Source organism: Trichosurus vulpecula, chromosome 2, assembly GCF_011100635.1.
Source record: "Trichosurus vulpecula isolate mTriVul1 chromosome 2, mTriVul1.pri, whole genome shotgun sequence".
NCBI classification, from domain to species: Eukaryota; Metazoa; Chordata; class Mammalia; order Diprotodontia; family Phalangeridae; genus Trichosurus; species Trichosurus vulpecula.
In genome coordinates this window covers 28406675-28429751 of record NC_050574.1, presented here as the reverse complement: position 1 = coordinate 28429751, position 23077 = coordinate 28406675, and the positions used below count along the sequence as shown (strand labels likewise).

At 46.9% G+C, this 23077-nt stretch overlaps 1 protein-coding gene across 1 annotated transcript in view; it reads right to left on the bottom strand.

The window, feature by feature from the left end:
* MEGF6 (multiple EGF like domains 6) overlaps positions 1-23077 on the bottom strand; it is a 384175-nt gene that overhangs the window by 272487 nt on the left and 88611 nt on the right. The window contains exon 4 of the mRNA XM_036746355.1: positions 21600-21704. Within this exon, the coding sequence (XP_036602250.1) occupies positions 21600-21704 (105 nt within the window). The remainder of the gene's footprint in view (positions 1-21599; positions 21705-23077) is intronic.

The following is a 23077-nucleotide window of genomic DNA, read 5'->3' as shown; positions in this document are numbered from 1 at the left end:
GTCACTCAGAGCCTCCTCTGGTGAATGCAGCAGGACCGGCTGAGAGAGAGCCTTGGTGTGCACCTTAATGACGAGCTGAAAGCAACCTGGCTCCCTCCTGCTGGAGCTGGGGGCTGCCAGCCCATTTCAACAAAAAACAGTTCAACAAATATGTGCCCAGCATTTACTACGTGCATGCCCCTGTGCTGGGTATTAGGAGCTGGAGGCTACAAAAAGATTGGTGACTTATTCTCTCATCAGCAAAGAGCTTACTATCAGCAATTCGACTCAATTCGCCAAACTCATATTAAGCACCTACTCTGTGCTCGGTGTTGGGAGCAAAGAGCTTACTCTTATCCATTCAACTCAATTCACCAAACTGTTATTAAGCACCTACTATGCGCTGAGTGTTGGGCCCCTGGAGGGTACAAAAAGAGACGGACCATAATCCCTAGCATCAAGGAGCCTATGGCCACTTCAATGATATTCATGAGCACAAGAGGAAGAGGCATAATGTGGAGGGCAGTTTGTTAACAATGAAACAGGCATTCCGGAGGGCACAATGGAAGGGGAGAGAATAGGAGAGAGGGATAGAGACATAGAAACAGTGGGGCTGACATGGATGAGGATGAGCCTATGAACACAGAAAGTGTTTAATAAATGCTCGTTAAATTAGATAGAGCTGGATGAGCCCGATACTAGCTAGAATAAAGGTTATACTTTGGCCAGGATACTCTTGCCTGGGTGGGAACGAATTCCAGCTCGTAGGAAATCCTGAGCCTGAAGACGAGATCAGGTTGTCACCTGAAGGTGAGACTAGGGCCAGCTGGAGGTAAGTGAGAGGGCAGCAATGGAGGCTGGAATCCCAAGGGAGGAAGAACCCCCTCCCCACCCAGGGAGATTGAGGTTGCCCAGGTGGAGAGTGCCTGCGAGAAAATGCTAGAACCAGGTATGCTTTGGGGCAGAAAACTAGGGGCATTTGAAAAATACTATTCCCTTCTTCACTCATGTACAAACAGTTGCATTCAGGCTTGAGGTCTGAGGAGACAAACTTTATAACAACCAGAGCCTCCCAAGAGGGAATGGGCTGGGCTGCCTCAGGAGACAGGGGGTCTTCCTCTTTGTCAGTTTTCAAGTAAGAGCTTTATTTCTGAAGTATATTGTAGGGGCAATGACCATCCTGATCCTAGACTAGTTGTTGTCTGAGGTCCGGCCAGTCACAATTTGCTCACTTGTCAAACAGGACTAATGATGCCTGCAGTGCCCAGCTCACTGGGTGTTGTGAAGGTTGAGCAGTAGAATGTATGGAACATGTTATGCCAACATTTAAGCGCTGTACGAATGTCTTTATCATCATCATTATTATTATTGCAGGAATAAAAATGATGTAAATATATACAGAGAAGGGAGAGAGAGAGAAAGAGAGAGAGAGAGAGAGAGAGAGAGAGAGAGAGAGAGAGAGAGAGAGGGAGGGAGGGAGGGAGAGGAGAGAGAGAGAGAGAGAGAGAGAGAGAGAGAGAGAGAGAGAGAGAGAGAGAGGAGAGAGAGAGGAGAGAGAGAGGAGAGAGAGAGAGAGAGAGAGAGAGAGAGAGAGAGGAGAGAGAGAGAGACAGAAGGGGGGAGAGAGAGAAGGAGAGAGAAACAAAGAGATATAGAGACACAGAGAGGAGTATTGTGCTACATGCTGCGGGACATTCCAAGTTCACCCAAAGCAGCAGTTCTGAACCTTTGACAATCTATGGGCCCCTTGTCAGAATCATGTTTTTCAATGCACAAAATAAAATACTTAGGATCACAAAGGAAACCAAAGGCTAATGAAAGTATCATTTTCCCACCCAAGTTTATGATGTCCCTGAAATCTATCCCCAGATGTCTTTGCTGGTCCAGGCATCCCACATTAAAAGCCCCTCGTCTAGAGGTTCTGTGGCAGAGAGGGTGGCATGCCGGCCTTAGAGTCACTAAGACCTAGATTCAAATCCTTCTGATGATGTTTTTATAGGGCAGTAGACAGAGCACTGGCCCTGGAGTCAGGAGGACCTGAGTTCAAATGTGACCTCAGACACTTACTAGCTGTATGACCCTGGGCAAGTCACTTAATCCTGTTTGCCTCAGTTTCCTCATTTGTAAAATGAGCTGCAGAAGGAAATGGCGAACCACTCCAGGATCTTTGCCAAGAAAACCTCCTCGAAAAAGGGGTCACAAAGAGTCAAACATGACTTAATAACAACAAGTTAGGTGCTGGGCACTTAACCCTCAGGAACCTCATTTTCCTAATAATCTGCAAAATGTTAATGCAAAGATCAAATGAGAGAATATTTGTAAAGTTCTTTGCAGACCTAAAAGGAGTAAATAAAATAGCAACTTTTAATTGTTGAAAATGTGTACAGATCCATGAGCAAGGAAGCAAGGAGAGATTCAGGAAGACCTGGGTTCGAATCCCGCCTCTGACATGGACAGGCTGTGTGATGCCAGGCAAATGACCAAACCTCTCCGTGGCCCAGGTGGCTTTCTAAGACTCTAAATTGCTGGGCAGCTGCAGATATACCTTGGCAGAAAGTGTTTTCTCTCTGGGGGCTCCTTATGCCAAGGAAATATGAGGTCCGCATTATTGCTTTTCCTAATCCCCCTCACAACTCCAGGAGGTGGACAGGAAAAGGATTCTTGTCTCTATGTGACAGATGGGTAAAGTGAGGCACAAAGGGCCCAAGGGCATCTCTCTAGGCCCTTCCAGTTGTCATGTTCTATGATTTATCCAAGGTCTCACAGCCAGTTAACAGCAGATCTGGGAGCACAGTCTAGGTCTCCTGAACCCAGCTTTGAGTTATTTCTACCAAGTTCATCCCACTCTGGAGATAAAACTCCACAAAGCAGAGCACAGAGTCCCTCAATGCCAGGCTGGAGGCAGGAGAGTCCAGCAGCTCACGCCAATGGTGTCCCTTAAAAAGGGACAGAGCTTCTCCACAAGGCTGGATGATTCCCCAAGGGCATCCAAACCTGCCCACCCATGTTCTGTAGGACGCTAACCCACAGATCCCAAAAGCATAAGCCTCAGACTCCAGAGGGCTCCAGGTCTCAATCCCTCCCCCTGGCCAGTTCCCTCCCAGCAAAGTACCAGGTACCGGTGGGGTCCTGGCAGCTCACTTTGCTCCACATACCAAGCCCAGAAGTAATTAATCATGACCATCACCAGTGACTTTCTAATGAGAAGCACGTGCCTGCAAATACCAGCCTGGCCCACGCACCTCTCTCCCCCTGTTTCAAGTAATAGGGGATGGTATGCATTTATGAACCTATGGTGACTTTTTTTAAGTCTTTCCTTCAGCTTCAAGGCAAAAAACCGAAAGCTAAGTACTCAGTAGGAATGTCTCTGTTAACTGTGATCATGGGGCCCCCAAAACTGGATTCTTCCAACCCCCCACCCCTCACCCCTTCATTATCAAATACCTCTGTGTTCCCCAAGGGCTTCCAGAACATGGTAATTATTTATAAAGGCAAAGACAGCCATCATTCTACGTCCCAGAACTTCCACACATGCAGTATGAGAACCTAAGGGTATATTAATAACTCCCACAGGATGAAAGTGGAGAGATGAAAGAGAAGAACTTGGTCTGGAAGAGGCAGAGAGGCCTCAGGGCCCTAGAGGAGGCTGGATGGTCTGGTCACCTAGCCCCCAACATCACCGGGCTTCCCTCTGCCCATGTGCACCAGCCTACCTGCACTTACTCACACATACTTCATGTCTCATCGACTTGAGTTTGCACTGTCAATCCCCCACGCCTAGAATGCTCTGAGCCCTCACCTCCACCTCAGTTTCCCTGGCTTCCTTCAAGATTCCACATACCACCTTCTTTGAGAGATCTTTCCCAGCCACCCCCTTCTGTTCCCTTTGATCTATGTTATATCTGTCTTGTCCATATCTAGTTATTTTCACATTTCTACATACCTAGTTACTTTCCTCTTTGTCTCTACCATTCAAATGTGCACTTCTTGAGGACAGAGAATGGGGTTTTTCCCCTTTCTTTGTAGCCGTATACTTTTAGTCATATTTACAGTGCCCTTATAAATACCTGTTGATGGCCTGAATATGCCTCAAGAACAGGAACGTTTGCACTGGAAAAGAGAATGAACTTCAGGCAAAGTCGTTGGATTCTGAAGCCCAAGATAAGAAGGAGGAGGGTAGGAGAGTACATAGGTTCCCTTGATGGACTCAAGAATAGAAGCCTTATGGAGACTGTACTATGAGCAAGGCAAAGCAAAAAGCATTCATTACATATTTATTACATGTCAGGCACTGTGCTAAAAGACAGTCCTTGACCTCCAAGAGCTAATAGAAGGAAACAACACCAAAAAGCCAATCTGAAAAAGGGGAAGAAGGTTTGAAGAGTAGAAACATGATTCTGAAGCCCAGAAAAGGTGGAAAGTCAGGAGTGGACCTGGAAGGGGAATGACGGTTGGCTGACCCAGGCCATTCCACAAAATGGAGACTCTAGGAAGAACTCGCCAATGGGAAAAGGTGGGGTGGCCTGGTAAAGGGATATTCCAGGGTGAGAAGGCTGAGTGTTCCAGGGCAACGAGGTCCCAGGCCCTGAGGGAAGTTCTAGAATGAGGTAGCAGCTGAGGCATAGTTTTGCAATCTCAGGAAGTCAGCAGCAGAGACAGGAGGGTGTTTGAAGGGGTATTATGTGGCAAAGGGACTGGATTTCCTCAGAGGTCTTCTAGCCCACCCCGCCCCGTCTCGTTTTGCAGTTGAGGAAACTGAGGCCCAACAAGTCAACAAACATTTAACCTATGCCAGGCACTGTGCTACATGTTGAGGATACAAAGAAAGGCAAAAGAGTGATGGCTGCCCTCAAGGAGCTTCCAACATACAAACAACATACAAATAACTAGGCATATCCAAGAAACAGAGAAAGTAGATGGAGGCCCTTCTCAGAAGGAAGGAGTGAGCAGCTGGGCTTGGCAAAGGCCTCTTACAAAGGGCGGGATCTGGGACTTGTCCAAGGTCATACAGAGTGTAAGAGGCAGGGTCAACGCTATCCTACATGACCTCAGAGAAAAGAGCGATGATAAGTTACGGAAAGGTGAGTTAAAGTTTGACACAAGGAGCAGTTTCAAAAGCTGAAGGGCTGCTTTGGAAAGGAATGGGTCCCCTCTCACTTGAGCCCCCAAGAAAATGCTGAATGACTGCCTGCCGTGTGTGTAGAACAGAATATAAGTTACCCAGGGGCAGGGGTTATTGGGTTTTTTTTCCTTTGTATCCCCAATGCCTGGCTCATAGGAGATGTTTAAATGTTTGTGGAATTCAGTTGATTCTTTTTAAGGTCTTTCTAAGACCAGATGGACTTGGGGGCTCCTTAAAAATCTCAGATTCTGTGATTCCGAGAAAAGCAGAGATCTATCCAATATGTGGGTAACTCAGGCCCAAAGAGACACTCTGATTATCCAGATGCCGCCATCAGAGTAAGATTGGGGGGCCTGACGTTACCAGTAAGGGATGGAAAACAGTCAGAGTGGAGTGCTAAAAACAGTTTCATTCCGGCCTGAATAAAAAACACATCAAAGGCTGGCCACGATGTGATCGAAAGCAGAGTTTCTGTGAATGGCGAGGAAACTGGGCAAACAGCCACCCCCTGAGTTCTGACCAATTTCTTTGCATTTGTTATCATGCCCACACGACCAGTAAGAGTGATACAGTAAGAGCGCAGGCAATGGAGTCAGGGGACCTGGGATTGAATCCCACCTCCAATGCTTCCTACCTGGGTGACCCCTGGCCAATCACCGAGCCTCCCTACCTTCATCTGTAACATGAGAGGGGCTCAAGGCTGTGACTGCAAAAGTACCTTTCAGCACAAAATCTACAGTCCAGCAGGTTCAGCAGGAAGGGCCAGGATGGTAATCCTGGAGAAGAGAAGGCTCAGGGGAACTTGGAGCCATCTTCAAAGAGCTATGATCTTGGACAGGGTCAGGCTTATTCTGTCCAGTCCCAGAGGTCAGAGCGAGGAGCAGCGAATGGACGGATGGGAGATACCAAGGGGCAGAGTCACGCTTGATTTATCCTTGATAAAAGGGGAAACCTCCTGACAGACAGAGCTGCCCAAGGTAGAATCGAGCTCCTCTGGAAGCGGCGGGACAGGGAAAAGACGTAGGTTTGAATCCCTCCTTGGTCTCCTACTAGTTGTGTAGCAATGAACTTAATCTCTTTGAGTCCATTTTCCCATCTGTAAAATGGGAATTTTATGAGAATGAATAAATAATATAAATCAATAAAATGAGAATAAATGATGCTTATTATTATTTTATTATTTATTTATATTGTTATATATTATTTATTATATTACTAAGATAATGAAAATAACAATAATAATAGCTCGTATTTATGTCGCTTGTTATAGTTTACAAAACACTTCATAGACACATATACCTGTCTGTACACATATGTAACCAGATGGGTATATATGCTCTGTGTATGTATTAGATTAGCTGTATGTAAGCAAGTTACTTAACTTCTCTCGTGCCTCAGTTTACTCACTTGCAAAATGGGGATGATAATAATAATAATAAAGCCCTGTCTCACAGGCTTGTGAAGATCAAATGAGATTTGATTGATATATAATATGTAGATTATATATAATCTATATTATATGTATATAATCTATATCATATATTGAGAGACTGTATAATATATATTTTATTGCTAGATTGTGTATCTGTTTTATCTATAGATTACATTTATATATTTTAGCTATAAATTATATATCTATATTCATATATTATACATAATCTATATTTCATAGATTAAAGTATTCTAGCTACACTTTATCTATAGATTACATATAATGATCGATTATATACAACCCATATTTATATAGATTATATATAATAACTATATTACATACAATCCATATTTTATAGATATTAAAATAAATATTATACAATAAATTATAAAATCTATATTTTGTACATAGATTATATAGTGAATATTATATATGTTATATATCTATATTCTATCTATAGATTGTTTTATGTACTGTATATAGTGTTATCTAATCTATCTTTAATATATATAAAATCTCATCTGATCCTCACCACAACTCTGTGAGGTAGGTTTTATTATCCTCCCCATTTTGCAAATGAGGAAACCAAGGCATAAGAGAGGTTAAGTGACCCGCTTACACACAGCTCCTAAGTATCTGGGACAGCTGGGTGATAGGACAGGTAGCGTGTGGGACTTAGAGCTGGGAAGACCCGAGTCTGAATCCTGCCTCAGACTGAATCCTGGGGCTCCCTCTGTCTCCAGACTTCAGCCCCCTGTGTCCACCTAAAATCCTGCTGCTCAAAGTGGGAGGTGTCACCACAGGAGGGGCCAGGGCACCTCATACTCAAGAGCCTGACGATTCCAGGTGAGAGACAGGGTGTCTCTGAACCACCACCTGAAATCAAAGCCCCAGCCCCGCAACGTTCTGCTGCCATTCGCCTTTGGCCAAAGCCTGCTTGACCTTAGGAAAGTCACTTGATCTCTCTTAAGCCTTAGTTTTCTCCTCTGGAGATGGTCTCTGAGGTCCCCTCCAGCTCTAGAGCTATGATTCCACGTAACTAAATCGAGGGGCAGCTAGAAGGAGCAGTGTACAGAGCGCCAGGACTGGAGCCTGGAAGATTCATCTTCCTGAGTTCAAATCTGTCCTCAGACACTTACTAGCTGGGTGACCCTGAGCAAGTCACTTAACCCTGTTTGCCTCAGTTTCCTCATCTGAAAAATGAGCTGGAGAAGGAAATGGCAAACCACTCCAATATCTCTGCCAAGAAAACCCCTGATGGGGTCACAGAGAGTCAAAAACAGTTGAACACAAAATCCAGAGCAAGAGAAAAGTGCCTCAGTCTTTGAAAGGTCAGAGATTGGGCAGAAACCTGCTTTTTATCCCAGTCAAGGCACAAAGTCAAGGGAAACTCTATTAATTCAAGACACAGTCCATGTTAGAAGATTCTAGATACTTTGAGAGATGTCCCAGTACACTGGCAAGAGCCCTAGACTCCGAGGCAGGAAAGAGCCTGGCTCGAAGTGTGCCCCCAACACTTACTGGCTGTGGGTGACCATGAGCAACTTCTTAGGGCTTCGGTTTTCTGCCCCATGAGTAGGCTAGGCTCAATGTCCTCTAAGGTCCATTCCGGCTCTAAACCTACAGCCCCCTGAAGTGGGAGTACTCTGGTTGCGGATAAACTCCCCAAATTCCCATCCCAACCCCCCTGTTCTTTTTCAGGGAGGCCCCCAGGCTGTGGGGAGACATAATTTCCATGGATTCTCCCAGGGACTGAATCACAGACTGAGATAGCCACCAAACTTCCTACCAGAGGCTTCTTCCTACAGAGGGCAGTGAGGAAATACTTCACTCTAGGTGAAGCTCAGCAAGGCTGGGACCTCCTCTCTCAAAGGACTTCAAAGAGACCCAGGTTTACCGAAGGGCAGCCACACAAGAAAAACTGAGGCATCCTCCTCGACCTGGAAAAAATAGGTAGGGGATACGTGAACACAGGAGTCAGTGCTTTAATGAATTCAGGACTAGATGGCCCGGAAGCCCCTTCCAGCTGAAGATTTATGATCCAGAGAACTGATGAGGTTGGAGGCAGGATCAAGCATGAAAATACAAGATAATAAATTTAGAGTTGGAAGAGCCATTGAGTACAGCACCACTGGGGAAGCTGAGGCCCAGAAAGGTGAAGTTGCTTCCTGAGGGTCGCACAGCTAGTAAGCGTCTAATGTGGGGCTTGAACCGCTGCTTTCCTGCCTTCAAGCCCAGCACTCCTCGCTGGTTCTCCTGGAGGAGGTATAAAAAGCCATGGCACGATGGAGAGGATGCCGGACTCGGAACCAGAACACAGTGTACACTCAGACAAGTCACTTCTCCTTTTTGGAGCCCCAGTATCTTCACAAATTGGGAATGATAATCTTGAATTTAAAGAATTAGGAATGGAAGCTCCTAATGTGGTCAGATTTCACAATGATTTGGGCCCTGGAACCCTGTTTCCAGGGGTGATGTTGGGTCAGATGCCATTGGTCATCAGCCAACCAATGGCCCCAGCTGTCTTTCTACACATGACCAAAGCTGCCACTATAGGTAATTTGGAGGCCCAAGTAGAGAGGAAAATGAGAAGGGGATAGAGGAGAGAACAGAGAGGGAGCTTGTGGAGACAGAAGGACTTGTGTGAAATGAGGGGAGGAAATGCACCTTCCCCAAATGACAGGGAAGGTAGCAGCTCTGCATACCAGTCTTTAAGTCCACAGGCCTCTGGAATACAATGCTTCCTTTCTGCTGAAGGAGGCAGGCAAGACTGCTCAGCTCTTATCCCATTCTCACCATGTCTAGACACCCTGCCTGGGTAAGGTGGGCCCCAAGCACAAGTGGCAGCCCAGTGTGGGGCCCTGGTACACCCCGCTGCCCTCTCCTCCATGATGGACAGATGCTGTTCTCAGTGTTATGGGGAGGGATGAGGAAGGGCAGGAGATGCAGAGGGGGAAGCCAAGTCCTCTACAAGGAACAGAGACTGTCCCTATTCTGGATCACAGCTGCAGAGCTAGATGGGTCCTTGGAAACCATCAATCAGTAAACATTTATTAAGTTCCTACTGTATGCCAGGAGCAGCTAGGTGGCATAGAGGATGTGCCTGGGCCTGGAGTCAGTAAGACCTGGGTTCAAATCCAGCCTCAGATACTCACTAGCTGCGTGACCCTGAGCAAGTCACTTAACCCTCTTTGCCTCAGTTTCCTCATCTGTAAAATGAGCTGGAGAAGGAAATGGTAAACCACTCCAGCCAAGGAAACCCTAAATGGGGTCATGGAGAGTCGGACATGACAGCAACTACAACTGTGTGCCTAGGCACTGTGCTAAGTACTGGGGATAGTAAAAGAGGCAAAAGACGAATTTCATTAACTAACTCTAATTCTGACTCCTTTTCCAGATGAGAAAACAACATTTAAGGCTGAGAAGGAACTCAAAGGTCATTGAGTACAACCACCTTCACTTTACAGACGTTTAGGTGACCTGTTCAAATTTGGAAGAACTGAGATTTGAACTTGGGTCTTGTGGATCCGGGTTCAGCATCCTTGCCTCTGAACCAAGCTGCAAGTTCACAATGGTAGCACATGGCAGATCTGGGGTTCTGACCCTGGTTCTCTGACCCCGAATCTGGCACATTTTTCACCATCCAACACTTACAACCAAGAGGCAGGATGCTGGTCTGGAGCCAGAGAATCCCAGAATTTCCAAGCTGGCCACAACCCCACAAAGTCAACCCATAAGTGAATTAGAATACCGTCTACCTCAGAACGCAACAAGCGGTCAACCAAAGGGCTTGAAGATTTCCACGGAACAGGAACCACCATCTCTCTGAAGACGGATCACAGCTCTCTCTGTTACTCATATCAAGCCTACATCCGTCCGTCAGCCACTTCATCCCATGGCTTCTGGTGTTGTCCATTGGGACCAAGCGAACAAATCATTCAAATAATCAACCATTCACCCAGGATTTATTAAGCACCTACTACGTGCCAGGCCCTAATCTCTCTTCCACAGGAAAGTCCTTCAAATACTAGAAAACAGCCTTCTCCTCTCCAGGCCAAACACCTGAGTTGCTCGAACCATCCCAGCTATCTTTCTCCGGGCACCCTTCCAGCCCGTGAAAGTCCTCCTTAAATTGTGGCATCCGGAGCTGAGCACAACGTACGGGCCACAACGACTCAGAGAGATGGTCTACCAAGACACGGAGGGGCTGGCATCTGTGTGTGCAAAGGAAATGCCCATCTACCGACGATCTTTGGAATCACCGACGTGTGCGCTAATGTAGTCGATCCTCCTTGTCTCCTCTTATCACACAGTTCACTCTTGGAGGTCAGAGAGAGGAGACCCGGGCCTGAACCTTGGTTCTAACTGCTAGCTGTATGACCCTGGCCAAGCTCTCTTTCTGAAAATGTAAAATGGGACTGAATGGAAGAAAAAAGCATTTATTAAGCGCACCCTAAGTGCCAAGCACCGAGCTGTATGCCAGGGACGGAAATGCCCCCAAATCCAACGTCCTCATTCCACAGATGTGAAAATAAGACCTGGGGAGGTCCGGTGATTTGCAAAGTCTCATGGGTAGGATCCTAGGTTCATAGATTTCAAGCTGGGAGGGACCGCCAGAGCCATTTAGAACAATCCCCCCCCACAAACTGACACCAAGAGAGTTCAAGAGTCTTTCCCAAAGTTATACACGGGCAGGGATAGGAAAGGAGAGAATCAGAAGCTGAAAACCAAGCCCTTTGACTCCCAACCCAGCACACTTTCAAATGCATGGCAGACCCCCAACTCCTAGCCTGGCATTCAAGGCTCTTGATAATCCAGGCCTAGTCACCCAGTCCAGTTTCCCTATACAAATCTTCTACTCAAGGTTGTTTCCCCAAGGAAAACAAAGATGACGATGATGATAAATTCTCTCATTCTATTCAATTCCACAATAAGCATTTATTAAGCCCCTACTGTGTGCACTGAATCATGCCAACTGCTTAAGATCTAACATTTTTTGAAGATGGGACAGTCTACTCAATTCTATTCTCTCATACTATTCAATTCCACAATAAGCATTTATTAAGCCCCTACTGTGTGCACTGAATCATGCTAAGTGCTTAAGATCTAACATTTTTTGAAGATGGGCAGTCGGGTAGAACATTTACACAGAGAAACCAATTCAAATTCATTTCAGGAGGGAGGCCCAGCCCCTGGGAGGGTCAGGGAAGGCTTCACAAAAAGGGGGCCGGAAGATAAGGATTTTAACCAGTGGATGAAGGAGTATATTCCAGGCACAGAGGACTGCTTGTGCCAAGGCCTGGAGGCCGGAGAATGAAATTCTGAGTTCAAGGAACAGCTTCCAGTTTGGTTGGAAGGTGGGATGTGGGAAAGGGAAGGGTCTTTCTCCCCTGGTTTCTTTTCTGAGCAGATTAGTCCCACAGGATGGGAGGGCCAGAAGGGACCTCGGAGGTGATCTAATCCAAGCTGCTTCACCAGAGGAAGGAAAGGGGGCTCTGGGCAGTAAGGCGACTCCCCTAAGGCCACCCCACTAAGCTTAGGCTCGGAGATTTAGAGCTGAAAGACACCTGAGGGGCCTTGAGTTCAACCTATTCTTTTTTTTCCCACAGATTAGGGCACTGAGATAAGCTGAGATTCGGTGACTCACCCAGAGTCAAACAGCTAGGCATCAGCACAGCCCACACTTGAACCCAGGTTCATGAGCTCATCGATTTGGATTAAAAACGGAGATCACTTTAAAAGAAAATGGGAGAGGGGGAATGGTGAGGGGGGGCAAGAGAACTGGGGGAACCATCTGGTTTTGAACTGGGCATGGGAGTCTGGCTGCAAATTCCACATAGGGCCCTGTGCCCAGCCCACGAAGTAGAAACTCCCGTCAGTGACTTGGGTTGGAGAGGTTTTAGGCCCTAAACAGCCTTTATTGTCTGGCCTGGAAAGCCTTTTCACCCTTAGGGTGGCATGAGGCAACGGTGGGGGCCAAACTCTTCATTTTACAAACCAAGAAACTGAGGCCTAGAAAAGTTAGGTGACAGGTCACACGTGGGTAAGTGGCAGAAATGGGATTTGAACCTGGATCCTCGGACTCTGCCCTTTCCACCATCACACACTGCCTCCCTCCAGTCTTCTGGCCTCACCACCAGCACTCTCTTATCATTATGTCGCAGAGCTTCCCATATGAAGTAAGGGCCTGTTTGCCCCCCCACTACGTCCCGCCTGCCACAGCCCCTGCTCCACATCCCCCGGGAAAGACAGAATGAGCCTGAGGTTGCAGCTCTCCCCTCAACTACCCTGAGTTTGTGGGGCCTCTTACTGGGTAGACCCTGATTTCTTGGCCCCCTTCCCAGGGCCACTCTCAGGCACTCGGTGGCATTAATTCTGAATGTGATGCCACTTGAGCCCCCACTTGGCCCCCACCGCTGCCTCACGCCACCCTAAGGGGGAAAAAGCTTTCCAGGCCAGATAATAAGATCCTAACCTCCCCAACCCAAGGCACTGACTTGTGATTCTCTACTTCATGGGGTGGGCAAGGGGCACTATGTGCAATTTGCAGCCAGACTCCCATGCCCAGTTCAAAGCCAGACGGTTCCCCAGTTCTCTTGCCCCTCCACCCTTCCCCCTCTCCCATTCCCTTTTTAAAGTGAAAGAATTTGGGGGAAACAAAAAAATATGTTCCTTATTTTCAAAGCTGCAATCAATTATAATTGGGGGGTTAGCTAAATATTCCCAAATGTGCTCAGGGCCTGTAGCGCCCAAATCCCACCATCTAGGAAGGAAAGGGAAGTTTACTTTATGATCCTACGGGAAGGGGAGCATGAAGAATTGCAATCGACTCTGTGAGCAAAGGAAAACAGGATCTCACATACTCACACACACACACACACACACACACACACACACACACACATATCTTCTCTGTCTCTCTCCTTACACACACATACACACACACACCTCTCTCTTTCTATCTCTCTGTCTCTCTCCTTCCATTCTCTCTCTCTCGCTCGCTCTCTCTCTCTCTCTCTCTCACACATACACACACACACACACACACACACACACACACACACACACTCTTCTCTGTCTCTATCTCTCTGCTTACACTCACACACACACACCCCCATATCTTCTCTCTCTCTGTCTCTCTCCTCTTTCCTTCCCTATCAATATCCCTCTCCTCTCTCTTTCCCCCTCCTCCTTCTTTTTCTACTTCTTCTCTCTCTCCCTCTCTCTCTCTCTCTCTCTCACACACACACATTCTCACACACACACACACACACACACACATATCTTCTCTATCTCCCTCCTTCCATACACACACACACACACATCTTCTCTGTCTCTCTCCTTACAAACACATACACACACATAAGCGCGCACACACACGCACACACCTTCTCTCTCTGTCTCTCTCCTTCCATACTATCTCTCTCTCTCTCTCTCTCTCTCTCTCTCTCTCTCTCTCTCACACACACACACACACACACACACACACACACACACACACAAAATGGCAGAGGTTCCAGTACATGAGGAGCCCCCAGTACATCAACATTTCACATGCAGAACTCTGGTCTTGCAGAATTTGATTAAGCAGGAAATGCTTCAATGCTGTCACCTAAAGGATTACAATCATGGGATCCAGGTTTCTGGATTCACCCATTCTATCAGAATTCTACAGTAGGAGCCAGAGAGGGGACCTCAGCTCCACCTCCCCCAAACCATGAGCACAGTACGAAGGACACCCCCTAAATCTCTGCACCTGGATGAAATGCATCTTCCCTTTTAAAATGTGATCATTCATGCAGTCCACAAATCAATCAACAAGTATTTTTAAAGCACCAGGCACTGTGCTAGGTGCTGGGAATATAAGGACAAAAATGAAACCCTCCCTGCCCTCAAAAAGCTTACATTCCATTGAATTCTAGGGAGTGTTTGTTTAGTACCTACTATGTTTCAGGTGCCATGCAGCACAGTGCTCGGTACCAACAGGACACAGCCAGCTCCCATCTCTGTGCTTTTGCATCAGGCATCATCCACACCTGGAATGCATTCCCTCCTTCCCTCAGAGTCCCTCTCTCCCTTCAAGACCTAGCTCAAGTGCCATCTTGGGCATGAAGCCTTCCCTCCCAGACCACCCTGTCTTTCTCTACTTTGCACACATTTGTAGGTTGTTTCTTGCTATTGACGTGTCCATACTTATATATGCCTGTGCATGCCGTCTCCCTTGGGAGAAGGTGAATGGCTTGAGAGTAGGCATTAATTCATCCTTTGTCTTTGTCTTTCCAGTGGCTAGCCCAGAGCCTGGAACGGAGCAGGTGAAGACGGCTAGATCCGAGTTCGGAACGCCTGGGTTTACGCCCCAACTCTGCCACTTATTACAGAAGTCATTGATCCTCTTTGTGCCTCAATTTCCTTATCTGTAAAATGAGGGGCTTGAACTATATCAATATCCAAGACCCCCTCCAGTCCTACAGATACAGAAGTATAAGATCCAGGCTGAAGAGACTTCTCAGGTGAGGGGGTTGCTCAGCATTCCCCACTCATCCATCATGGTCCCAACCCCACTGATGTACCCCTGGTATCAACATATGCTTGGTCTCTTAAATTTACTCCCATCCTCTGTGGATACTAAAACCAACCCATCTAAAAGGTGCAGGCAAAATATGGCTGTTTCAACCCCCACAGGCAGAGGCGGAGGGAGAAAAGGGGGAAAGGGAGCCAGAATCTATCGGTTTTTTGAAGGAGTGGGGGAGGGAGAGGCTACCTTCTGCCTGTAATGAAACCCAGAAGGGAAGTATTTCCATACAGTATTTATTATTAGCCCAGCACCCCACAAACTTCCACTCCCTTCAGTTCAGAAATCCATGTTCCCTGAAGGGAAATCTGTTTTAATTAGAGGAAGGAGTAGGGATGGAGGAGACAAGTCGAGGGATGCCCTGCAGGTGAAAGGTCAGTCAGCTGTCAGGGGTCCTCTGCAAATCCTGGGAACAGGTCAAGGGTTCTGAGGCCGAGGCATCAGGGAGCATCTAAGCACTCCCCAAAGAAGCCAGGTGGCATCTGCTTATGATCGCCCTGACGTGAAGCCCCCAAACTTCACCCAGACCCCTCACGTGAGAGCCCTGACCACCATGCCCATGGGGGTGACAACTCTGGGCCTGGAAATCACATCCTGGGAAACACCATGAGCGCGCAGCAGCTGGGACCTCCACCACCCTCCCCTTGGGCTGCTTGTCCTGAATGGAATCCAGGAGCAGAGCCCTGGGAACCTCAAAAGGATTAACCAAATGAGATGTAATGGCCCTTTAAGCAATTCTTAATTTCCACCTGTAGCTGTAATTAAAGTTCCTCAAGGGAGACTGGCCATGAAGAAATTGGCAATGGACCATGGACCACCTGACTCAGCAAAGCCACCGGCAAGGTGGTGAGACAGCTGCCGTTCTCCCATGACACCTGAGGAACTGGCCGCCATCCCCGCTCTCCATCCTGAGATGAGTCTGCCAGAGTATCAAGCCCTGGCCCACAACGTCTAACCCACCACCCCGACACCAGCCATCAGGTCCTGCTACAGCCACGACAACCCAAGGTCTGGGGACTCCCTCAAGAGCAAGGCCGTTTCCAATTCGATGATCATCTATGAGCACCCACTGTATACAGAGTATGGGGGGTAGGGGATAGGCATTTATTAAGCACCTACTATGTGTTTTACAAATATTATCTCATGTAATCCTCATGACACCCCTGGGAGGGAGGTGCTCTTGTTATCCCCCATTTTAGAGAAAAGGAAACTGAGTTAAATAGAGAAGCAACTAGCCCACTAAGTGACTGAGGCAGGATTTGACCTTGGATCTTCCTGACTCCAAATGCTGAGTTTGAATCCTGCTCCAGACACTTAGTATGACTCTGGGCCAGTCACTTCACCCTGTTTGCCTCAGTTTCTTCATTTGTAAAATGATAATAACAGCACCTCCCTCGAAGGGTTGGGGTGAGGATCAGTAAGCTACCATTGGATAAACACTTATCAAATCAAATGTGAAAACAGATGGAAAGTTTTTGTGAACTTTAGAAATGTTAGTTATTGGGGGCAGCTAGGTGGCACAGCGAGAAGAGCACTGGCCCTAGAGTCAGGAAGACCTGAGTTCAAATCCAACCTCAGACACTTGACACATTAGCTGTGTGACCTTGGGCAAGTCACTTAACCCCAATTGTCCTGCCTTCCCCCCTGCAAAAAACAAACAAACAAACAAACAAAGAAATGTTAGTTATTACTATGTCTAGACAAGCCAAGGAGTTTAAAATGTATTAACTACTGAACCACTACTTCTTTAATGATCACAGAAGCTAGGTGGCACCAGAGTGCACAGAGCACCAGGAGTGTAGTCAGGAAGACCTGAGTTCAAATCCAGCCTTAGACACTCACTAGCTGTGTGACCTTGGGCAAGTCACTTCACCTTGTGTGCCTCAGTTTCCTCATCTGTAAAATGAGCTGGAGAAGGAAATGGCAAACCACTCTAGGATCTCTGCCAAGAAAACCCCAAATGGGGTCACACAGACTTGGACACGACTGAAATGACTGAACACCAATGATTTCCACTTCTAATTGCTCCTACTCCTCTCCACACCACCCCCATTACTTGGTATGCAAAAGTGACTACGCCTGTGACTCCATTCCAGGAGGCCGGATCTGTGAAGAGGAACCTCTCAGGTGAGGAAAAGACCCTCTACTGATGCAGGTCAGCACCTTCTCATCACCTTACAGTCTTAGACAGTGGCCTGGAGAGCTGGAAAGTCAGTGACTTGCTTAGGATGATACAGCCAGTATGTGTCAGAGATGGGATATGCACCTGGGTCTGCCTGGCCTTAAGGATAGCCCTCTATCTACTACACTACACTGTCTCATGCTGCTTTCTAATCCCTGGGTTCCCTCAATGTTTCAGGCCCAGTCTCCAATCAGTAAGAGCTATCTCTCCCAGCAAAAGGACTAATGAATGGATGGATGGATGGATGGATAGATGGATGAAGGAATGAATGAATGATTGAATGAATGAATGAATGTACAAGGATGCCACCACTAGGCTCTGACCTTTCCCAAACTTCTCCAGAGTCCCATTTCATTCTCCAAACTGCTGTGTTTCCCAGAGTTTAGGTGGCAGAAGAAGAGTATCTATCAGGACCATCCTCCTTCCAAAGCTCAGGGTCCACACCAGGCATCGACTGCTACTGGCATAAAGGCAGCCAGCCAACCTCCTGTGGAGCCAGGTCCCAAGGAGTCTCTGGATCCCCCTCTTCCTTCACCTGCCTGCCCGGCAGACGCCCAAGCATGGAAGATCTCCATTTCAGCCGTTGCAAATTCAGACTCCCATTAACCTGGGAGAAACTGATGTATGTGGTCAAGTGTTGACTGTGGTTCCGCCAAAGCCAGTTAAAAGTAAACGAGATATCAGGGGGTGGAGACAAGATGGCAGCTGGAAAGCAGGGATTTGCTTAAGCTCTCCCCCAAATCCTTCCAACACTTGTAAAAATGGCTCTGAACAAATTCTAGAGCTGCAGAACCCACGAAATAGCAGAGGGAAGCAGGCCTCCAGCCCAGGATAGCTTGGATGTTCACTGGGAAGGGTCTATTGCACGGGGCTGGGAGCAGAGCGCAGCCCAGTATGGGCCGCACCAGGACAGACCAGACCGGGAGTCGGCCGGAGCAGGCCTTAGGGCCATGAATCACTGAGTTATAGCAGTTACCAGACTTCTCAACCCACAAACACCAAAGACCATGGAGCAGGTTAGTGGGAAAACTGCTGGATAGGTGTGAAAGCGGTAGGGCCCCCACCCTGGGGGCAGTGGAAGTGGCACAGCATGGTGGTGGCATGGAAGCTCCTGCGGCTGCTTCTAGAGCTCCAGCGTCAGGTGCTTCCCGAGTCCCTGGCCCACACTATGGGAGGAATCAAACGGCAGATCAGAGCGGGAGTGCAGGGAATGCTTTGCTGGTGCAGAGGCAGGGTTCTTTTGTTTTGCCCTACTTTGATCTGGGTCCTGGTCCTGGTTAGCAGCTCTTGGGGGAGAAAGAGCACTGCTGTGGCAGAGCTTGCTATGATGGTGGAATAGAAATAGCTCTGAAAACAGCAGTGCTTGGACCCTAAAGCTTGGGACAAAGTACTCTCTACTATCCTGACCAAAAGCTCAAGGGTCAAGTAGTTGGCTGGGAACATGACCAGGCAGCAAAAAAGGACTCAGACTCAGACTATAGAATCTTTTTTTGGTGACAAAGAAGATCAAAACATACAGCCAGAAGAAGTCAACAAAGTCATAGAGCTTACATCAAAAGCCTCCAAGAAAAATATGAATTGGTTTCAGGCCATGGAAGAGCTCAAAAAAGGATTTGGAAAAGCAAGTAAAAGAAGCATAGGAAAAACTGGGAAAAGAAATGAGAGTGATGCAAGAAAACCATGAAAAACAAGTCAATGACTTGCTAAAGGAGACCCAAAAAACATTGAAGAAAATAACACCTTAAAAAACAGACTAAGCCAAATGGTAAAAGAGCTCCAAAAAGCCAATGAGGAGAAGAATGCCTTCAAAGGCAGAATTAGCCCAATGGAAAAGGAGGTCCAAAAGACCACTGAAGAAAATACTACCTTAAAAATTAGATTGGAGCAAGTGGAAGCTAGTGACTTTATGAGAAATCAAGATATTATAAAACAGAACCAAAGGAATGAAAAAATGGAAAACAATGTGAAATATCTCATTGGAAAAACCACTGGCCTGGAGAATAGATCCAGGAGAGATAACTTAAAAATTATTGGACTACCTGAAAGCCATGATCAAAAAAAGAGCCTAGATATCAGCTTTCGAGAAATTATCAACGAAAGCTGCCCTGATATTCTAGAACCAGGGGGTAAAATAGAAATTGAAAGAATCCACCAATTGCCTCTTGAAACAGATCCCAAAAAGAAAACTCCTAGGAATATTGTTACCAGATTCCAGAGTTCCCAGGTCAAGGAGAAAATAGTGCAAGCAGCCAGAAAGAAACAACTTGAGTATTGTGGAAACATAATCAGGATAACACAAGATCTAGCAGCTTCTACATTAAGGGATCGAAGGGCCTGGAATATGATATTACCAAAGTCAAAGGAGCTAGGATTAAAACCAAGAATCACCTACCCAGCAAAACTGAGTATAATGCTCCAAGGCAAAATATGGACTCTCAATAAAATAGAGGACTTTCAAGCTTTCTCAGTGAAAAGACCAGAGCTGAATAGAAAATTTGATTTTCAAATACAAGAATCAAGAGAAACATGAAAAGGTAAACAAGAAAGAGAAATCATAAGGGACTTACTAAAGTTGAACTGTTTTGTTTACATTCCTACATGGAAAGATGATGTGTATAATTCATGAGACCTCAGTATTAGGGTAGCTGAAGGGAATATACATACATACATACATACATACACACACGCACACACACACACACACACATATATATGGAGAAAGAGACAGAGACAGAGGGCACAGGGTGAGTTGAACATGAAAGGATGATATCTAAAAAAATTAAATTAAGTGGTGAGAGGAATATATTGAGAGGGAGAAAGGGAAAGATAGAATGGGGTAAATTATCTCACATAAAAGGGGCAAGAAAAAGCAGTTCTGTTGGAAGGGAAGAGGGGGCAGGTGAGGGGGAAGGAGTGAATCTTGCTCTCATTGGATTTGACTTGAGGAGGGAATAACATACACACTCAATTGGGTATCTTACCCCGCAGGAAAGTAGGGGAAGGGGATAAAAAAGGGGGGATGATAGAAGGAAGGGCAGATTGGGGGAGGAGGTAATCAAATGCAAATACTTTCGAAAAGGGACAGGGTCAAGGGAGAAAATTGAATAAAAAGGGACAGGATAGGCTGGAGGGAAATATAGTTAGTCTTTCATAACATGAGTATTGTGGAAGGGTTTTACATAATGATACATGTGTGGCCTATGTTGAATTGCTTGCCTTCTTAGGGAGGGTGGGTGGGGAGAAAAGAGGGGAGAGAATTTGGAACTCAAAGTTCTAAAACTGGATGCTCAAAAAGAAAGTTGTTTTTACATGCAAGTGGGAAATAAGATATATAGGGAATGGGTCATAGAAATCTATCTTACCCTACAAGAAAGTAAGGGGAAAGGAGATGTGAGGGGAGTGGGGTAACAGAAAGGAGGCAGACCAAGGAAAGAGGCAATCAGAATATATGCCATCTTGGAGTGGGGGGAGGGGAGAAATGGGAAGAAAAATTGTAACTCAAAATCTTGTAGAAATTAATGTTGAAAACTAAAAATATTAAATAATAAAGTATGAAGAATCAAAAAAAAAGTAAAAAGACATCAAAGAAGGAGAGGGTCCTGAGGGGTCGCCCATCTGTTTTACATACGAAGAAACTGAGGCCCAGTGACCTGCTTTCCCAAGGTCAGAGAGCCCCGATACAGCCGGCATTTGAACCCAGACCCTCAGCCTCCAAAGCCAGTATTTTTTTCCATTGTACTCAAAAGTGAACAGAGAGACAGCCTTGGAGTCAGGTAGACCTGACTCTGACACAGACTAGCTGTATGACTTTGGACCAGTCACCCAACTCCTCTTCGTGCCCCCCACGCAGCCCTCTTAGACTGAACTGTGGAACAGGTGACCTCCTTCACTGGCAAAACTTCCTACACCAATGAAATCAAAGGTATCCAAAAATACAAAAAACAAAAAAGGATGGTCATATATTTGATTTTGCATAGGAAGACCCACTTAACATCAGAAACATTTCATAATAAGTGAAACCCACATTTCTACCGTGCTTCAAAGTTTCAGACAACCCTGTAAGGGAGGGGTGCAAGTGTGATTACAGCAAGTTTTTAGAGGAGGAAAGTATTAGCCCATGCACACACAGCTAGCCAAGGGATTATGGAAAGCAGCAAACGAGCACAGACCCCCTAGGGGATCCCAGGAACCTGGATCAGGAGGGAAGGCTAAGGGCTGCACTGTGTGTCATCCAGTAACCCTCCCCCACTCTGAGGCCCGGCATGGCCTGCCTGCGTGGGGCTGGGGCGGCGCAGGACTGGATTCTACTCACCATACTGACAGCGGGGGCCCTGGAAGCCGGAGGGACAGTGACACAGCTGAGTCGACCCGTCAACGCAGTTCCCTCCATTGAAACAGACTCCGTAATTGCAGACAGCTGGAGGCAGGAGAGAGAAAAGGGGGAGCATGAGAAGGGGAATGGGAGCCCCTGGGGCAGGTCACTGGCAGAGGTGGGGACCTCGCATTCCACAGCTCCTCTGCTCCTGGAGATGTCGGTCAAGGGGACAGCCTGACAAAGGAAGGGGGGTGGGGGAAGGGCTCAGAGAAAAGTGAGCTAAGAAACAGCTCAGAGGAACTGGGGTAGGGGAGGAGGGAGACATAAACAGGAGAAGCCGAACACCTGGGGTTCCCTCGGGAGAGACAGGAGTCTGGAGATAGGTGTGGGGGGCTTGGGTGGGGAGAGAGACATAATCAGGAGAAGCAGAAGACCTGGGTGCCCTAGGGAGAGGTGGGAGCCTGGAGACAGATGTGGGGGGCTTGGGTCAGGAGAGAGACATAAACAGGAGAAGCAGAAGACCTGGGTGCCCTAGGGAGAGGTAGGGGCCTAGAGATAGGTGTAGGGGGCTTGGGTGGAGAGAGAGAGAGACATAAACAGAAGAAGCAGAAGGCCTGGGTGCCCTAGGGAGAGTCAGGGGCTCAGTGACAGATGCATTGCTCTTCCTGGGGCCGGACCCAGGCTTCTCTATTGGACCCAGGCCCTGGGTGCCATCCAGGAGGGAGGGGAAGGCTGGGAGAGAGAACATCCAAGGACAACTAGGGGAATAATTTCTACAGTAACAACAATACTCTAAGGAAAAAAACAACTTTGAAAAATTTAAGAACTCTGGTCAATGCAACGACCAATCTCAAATCCAGAGGACGATGATGAAAATGGTACCCGCCCCCTCAGAGTGAGGCGATGGCCTCAGGATGCAGAAGGAGGCATGTGCATCTCTGGGCACGACTGATGGATGGGGGAATTTGCTAACTATGTCTATCTGTTACAAGGCTTTTGGTTTTCTTTCTTTCTAGTTGGGGGAGTAGGAGGGAGAGAAAAATTAATATTTGTTAAATGAAATATAAGTAAATAAAAGTTTTGTTGTTGTTTTAAATCAAGGAATTCCCTCTTCCAAATCCTGCCTTCATGCTTACTACCTGTGTGAGCTTAAATAAATCCTTCAACACCCCTGGGGCTGTTTCCTCAATAATAAGATTAGAGAGTAAGACTAGAAGGCTTATGACCTATGACCTATCACCACTTACTTCCTATGTGACCTTGGACAAGTCCTTTTCTTTCTCTGGGTTTCATCTATAAAATGAAGGAGTTGGAATCTAGGACCTCTGAAGTTGCTTCCAACTCTAGATCTATGACCCCTTTCAAACTTCCCATAGGCATGGCAGCCTGGTAGACATTGACCCAACTGGAAATGAAGCCACATGCTCTCTATCATCACAATAGAGTCTCAGCCGCTGTTTCCTGAGCCCTTCGTT